The sequence below is a fragment of the Amaranthus tricolor genome, chromosome 9, assembly GCF_026212465.1.
Source record: "Amaranthus tricolor cultivar Red isolate AtriRed21 chromosome 9, ASM2621246v1, whole genome shotgun sequence".
NCBI classification, from domain to species: domain Eukaryota; kingdom Viridiplantae; phylum Streptophyta; class Magnoliopsida; order Caryophyllales; family Amaranthaceae; genus Amaranthus; species Amaranthus tricolor.
The window spans coordinates 29,316,426-29,322,425 of NC_080055.1; the positions used below are offsets into that span (position 1 = coordinate 29,316,426).

At 25.6% G+C, this 6,000-nt stretch overlaps 1 protein-coding gene across 1 annotated transcript; it reads right to left on the bottom strand.

Moving 5' to 3' along the window:
* Positions 1 to 525: 525 nt before the first annotated feature.
* Positions 526 to 5,313, bottom strand: LOC130823557 (NAC transcription factor 25-like). Its single transcript, XM_057688204.1, has 3 exons — positions 5,088 to 5,313; positions 3,665 to 3,975; positions 526 to 1,136 (listed from the first exon to the last, which is right to left on the bottom strand). Exons 1-3 carry the CDS (start codon positions 5,269 to 5,271, stop codon positions 606 to 608), a joined length of 1,026 nt encoding a protein of 341 aa, XP_057544187.1. The 5' UTR covers positions 5,272 to 5,313; the 3' UTR covers positions 526 to 605.
* Between the last annotated feature and the right edge of the window lie 687 nt (positions 5,314 to 6,000).

The window sequence follows — 6,000 nt, forward strand, 5'->3', positions numbered from 1 at the left end:
CTCTATGGATTCAAAAGATGATTGGGATTGGAAGAGGGCTTCACCTTAAACTTATATAAAAAATAAACATAGACAAATTAACTACGATAAATTAAAATGAAAAATGAGACAAACAACTAAAAATTATAGTACAAACATGATGATCAATTTCCCAAACTATACAAAAATCTAATGACTAAACTTATCATTATTATCATACGCAGTGTATTTTTCCCATAAAAAAATTATGAGCAGAGTATAAAAAGAAAAAAAATACGGCAACTCATATTAAACTTAAATACTAAAAACAAAAATAGTTCTGCTATATACTTTAAATTACTAAATATTTGTATGATATACAACAATAAATACTGATAATAATAATAATAATAATAAAGTAATTAAAAAAAAAAAAAACTGAAAAACTTACCTATACATGCAGACTATCACAAATTAAAATTCTTACAACCTACCTATAATATAATTATAATTAAAATGTAAAAACTATAAAATATGTATATATATGTATTTATATATAGTCTCTTAATTAATTAATTAATACATTTGTAGGAATATTTTGCTTCAATATAATATATATAATGACTTAAATATTTTGATGAAAAATCCTATGAATTCCATGTTGGCCTTAAAACAGCATCAGCAATATTCCCAACTAATAAGGGGTTCCCCATATTAAAAGGGACACTTGTATTATTCATTCCTTGAGGAAGTTGACTTAACATTGAAACAAATGATGAATTATTTCCATCAGTTGTATTCCCAGCCGTCTGATCAGATTGTTGGTGAAATCTTGTACTTGATGATGATCCAACGGACCCCATTTGATCATCCCAATAAAGTGAAGTTGTTTTCTGATGATCAGAGGATAATCCATATAGATCATGATGATGATCATGATGGGTTGATGTTGATGTTCTTAATTGTGATACATCAAATATATGTTGTTGATCATGATTGTGATTGGTATTATTGGGATGATCAATCATTAATCCAACGGTTGATGTAGGTTTGGAACAAATTGTTCGCATGAATTTTTGTTGTTTGATCATTTCTTCGATTAGATCATCTCTTTCGTGATCTAATGGTCTTTGGGAATTGTTTTTCTTGTAGATTCGACATAATACCCAATCATCAAGCTAGTCATCATCATCAATGGAAAGAATTTATTGTTAGTGCTAAAGAAGAAAAAATAATAATAATAAGTGATGTACACAAAAATGCACCAAAGGGCAAGTTTGGTAATCAATACCAGATGGTGGGAATTGTAATAGAAAGTTAGTGTAATTTTACTAAGTATATATATCTCTTGAAAAGTTTAATGGTCATGATTATACTCCTTCAACAATTTTATTTTTTTAACAAAATTCATTAATTCCAATGTTTTACAATTTAAACATGTGATATTAGGTGGTTATGGAAAATTGTGAAGAAAAAACTTTTTTTATGATCAAACTTTCATTATCATGAGAATGACATGATACTAATTATGAAAATTTACACTACAAATCATTCTTATTTCCATTATTTAGTATCATTTACCATACGGACCGTAAGAGGTTTTCATTAGAAAAATTAGTTACAATGGATAAATATCAGTGACAATCAGTATAAACCAATTTTGATTAGTTCAATGCGGTTATAATTTATAATTAAAAATCAGTTACAATAAATAAATATCAATATAAATAAGAAAAATTAATTTTAATTGGTACAAATCAGGTGAACTAAGCATGACCCAAAATAACTTCAATGATGAGATGGTTTTAGTGAATAAATAAAAGTAATTTAAAGATAAAGAAAAAAAATAAAGGCAAAGTATTAGATTTTTATGTGATTTTTTTGTTAAAATTATAATAATGTAGGAAGTAATTTGAAACAATTAAAATATAACATTATAGTAAATAAATATTATGAAAAAGAGAAAGTCTACATTCATTATTTTTTTGCATAAAGGGGAAGGAAGAGAACAATGATATTCCTACAAATGTTACGTGAAAATATTAAACCACTATATCAACGTCCATAATTCTCGTTATATATTTGTCATTATTATTCTCTTGTTTTGATGAGTTTTCTACATTTTCTCCAAAATGTCTAAAAGAAATTGTTGCTCGGTTTTTTAAAGTGTTAAAATTCACTTTTGATATTTAAACTATGAATATATTTTGAATAAGTAATATGTAAAATTATGAATGTGTATTTTATGATGAATCAAATTTTATTTAACAATATTTATCCTAATATATTAGTCATAAGTAAAAATTAATGTGTATTTTAAGTCAAAGTAGATTGTTTAAATAAAAATGAAGGTTGAATGAACAAAAAGATCGCATAACTGGAGAGCAATAAATTACAAAAAGAAAAAATAATAATAATTTAACCTAATTAAAAGTAAACTAACAATTATAACACCAAAAGTAATATCACTTTCAAAATTAAGGCACTCGTTTCTATAACATCCCTGATTTCGCATGATTTTTTACGCATATGTATAATATTAGAGTTGTTCAAAATGATATTTATTCGACTTTATAATGAAATTTGATTTTGATCTGATTTTAAAATTAATATAAAATTATATAAAAACAAATATATATTGATAGTGATACAAGTCTGACTTTCAATAGATCTAAAATATTTGATCTGATGATCCAAATAAACATCGATACAATACATATTAGTAGGATTTAGGTTTACTTTAAGTAGTGGGAGTTAGATAATTAGAGTAAAAGAAATTTATCAATAATGATGCGAGCACTCAATTTAATTATCTTTTTGTTTCTTTAATTTAATAAAGAGCTTCACTAAATTAAATCAAGAGAAGTCAAATAATATGGAACACTCAATCTATCTGAATTAACATAACTTATGCAAACAAAAAAATTTAATAATTGAGCTAATTAATATCATGTAAAAAGGGTAATATATGAATACACAATAGTTTGAATTGGTTTTGTGTTAAGTAATCAACTCAATAAAAAGTTTAAGATATGTTATAAAATACCCTTAGATAAACATTTTTTGGGTTATAAGTCTAGTTGCAACACATGTTTCTACATATAAGGTGCAAAATGTTCCACTTGTAATGAGGGATGTATGTTATTCAAACCCGTACCTTTCTATCACGTTAATATATATAATTTATCACACTCCCTCACATGAGAGCCCATTAAGCAATAAGTTTGTGGATTCAATACATGTTCTCATCATACAGGTTACTAAGTATTCTACTAGAAATTAAATGAGGGGTGTATGAGGTTCAAACCGGCTTCTGATATTAGCATGCATGCGTCAAGAAATCAACTCAACCAAAAACTTAAGCTGATGGTTGAAGCACCAACATCTAAGAAATGTTATGTATTCTATCATTTCTTAAATAAATTTTTTTATTATATATATCCCACCAAAAGGGTAAGTTGTGTACACCCGATCTCCAAAACTCATCCTAACTAGATCAATAGAAGCTATTTATAAATGGCGTTGGGGTAATGAAATATTATTGTTTTCAAACTGATGCAAATAAGTGAGGCAGATGTCCAAGTTTTGGTTGTATAGTAGCTTTTTATGGTGAATGAAAAATCTTTATATGCCAAAAAAAAAAAATTATTGCTGATGTACTTAAAAAAATTGCATGAAATAAATATAATAATATAATAAAACATACCCTAAGAGAGGCTTTCTTTGAATGATCAACAAGAGTATGAGGCAATTTAGAGGAAGAAGTAGCATCCATAAGGCGATATTCATGCATAATCCAATCAGTTTTGATACCTCTTGGAGGTTTACCACCATAAAAAACAAGAGCTTTCTTAACACCAACTTTATGATTTCCATTAGATGCTAATATTGGCTTATCAGTTCCTGTTGCTTTCCAATAACCTGAAGTTGCTGCTCTATTTGGCCTGGCCCCATTTGGGTACTTTCTATCTCTTGGACTAAAAAAGTACCATTCTTGCTCTCCAAATATTGCCTTACCTAATCACATTATACAATTATTATTATTATTATTATTATTATTATTATTATTATTATTATTATTATTATTATTATTATTATTATTACTATTATTATTATTATTATTATTATTATATTGATCATACTTTCATAGTTAAAAAAATATTATAAACATACATCTAATTAATTAAGATATTTTTTCAATTAGAAGGTAAGATCAGAGAATGGAAGAATCAAGTGAGAAACGAACATATGCACATGACTTGCTCTCCAACTGATAAATAATCGATTCGATTCTCTACAACTAATTAATTATTTAATGGATCCTACTTTTTCTTACTGGTCTCATTGTGTTTACTATTGATATCTTATTAGAAAAATATATGAGATTTTGATCTGGTAAAATTAAATTTGATAAGAGATACAAATATGAAACATATAGTTAGAATCACATGTGAGAGAATGTATTGTATATAAAAGTATTGAATATTGATTTGAGATTCAATATATGTAGTAAACGTGCAATTAATTAACTTATTATATTTTAAATTGTTTGTTCAAGTTTCATTTTTTTTATTTATAGAATAATAAGAGTTTTTGATTTGAGATAAAGTAAATTCATTACGACACAAGTATGTAAAAATATAATTGAAACAACATGTGAGAGATTATATATATATATATATATATATATATATATATATATATATATATATATATATATATATATATATATATATATATATATATATATTATATATATATATATATATATATATATATATATATATATATATATATAAACTATTGATCATAAATTTAACAATATCAATCAATCAATATATAATAGCTAGACATGCAACAAACTAAATTGATCATAATTTACTCTTCCGATTCACTGAATTTAATTTCTTTTTTTTAAAAAAAAAACATGTCGAAAAGTTTTAGATCAAACGTAAAGTGATAAATTCCGTAAGACTTAAGAGTCTAATTACTCTTCTGTCTTATTGAGTTCAATATTCTCATCTATTTATTAAAAAAACATAAAAACTTTCATTTAACATAAAGTAATTTAGCAAGAATCGAGAATATGAATAAATAAATAAAACTATGAGAAATTGTATGTATGTTACTTGGAAGCTCCCATGGATCAAACTTGTACAAATCGACCTCGGCGATAATCGAGACGGGAAGAGGGGAAGAAGATGCCTTCCTTTTAAGGTAATGAACAATAAGTTCTTCATCCGTAGGATGGAAACGGAAACCAGGAGGAAGTTGAGGGTAAGGTTGAGTATTAGAAGAATCAGTACTTTCCATTGAACTATTTTTTGTATACACTTTTTTTTATTATGAAATAAATATTTTTTAGCATGGCTTTTATAATAAAGTTGATATATTTTAGTGCCTTGTTTGGCAAATATAACACTTTTATGGGTGGGTAATATTTAGGGGAATATGAAAGCTGATTGGCTGGTGGGGTTGCCATTGAACTACCAAACTATACCATTCACAAAGCTACACGTGTAATGGTGGGACCCATAGTGTGAAATGTAACAACCTATACACAAAGGTGTGAGATATGTGGGGGTGTTTTTCCTCAAATATGAAACTGATTTTTGATGAATGTTAATGTCACACTTTTCTAATGCTTAAGACATGGTCCCACCATTGTTCTAAAAAAATTTTCCAAAATAATTTTAAAATTTTCTAAATTATGACAACGTAAATTATACATCGACACGATCCTTGATATAAAGTAAAATCGCTATATTGTTATAGAAATTTTAATTCATATATTAAAAAACGTCTAATGATATAGTAGCATCTTTACACCGAAATTTTCAAAGCCAAACTCAATCTTTAGTGAATGTTATTGTGAATTTAAAATTATTAATATTTTATTTTTAAAATATTTAAATAATTCTAAAAACGGAAAAATTTCATCATGCAGTGAAACATACTATAAAAATATACACAAGTTTTATAATTATATATATAATATAAATGATTTTTAGGTCTTTATATAAAAAGATTATAGTGGAAATA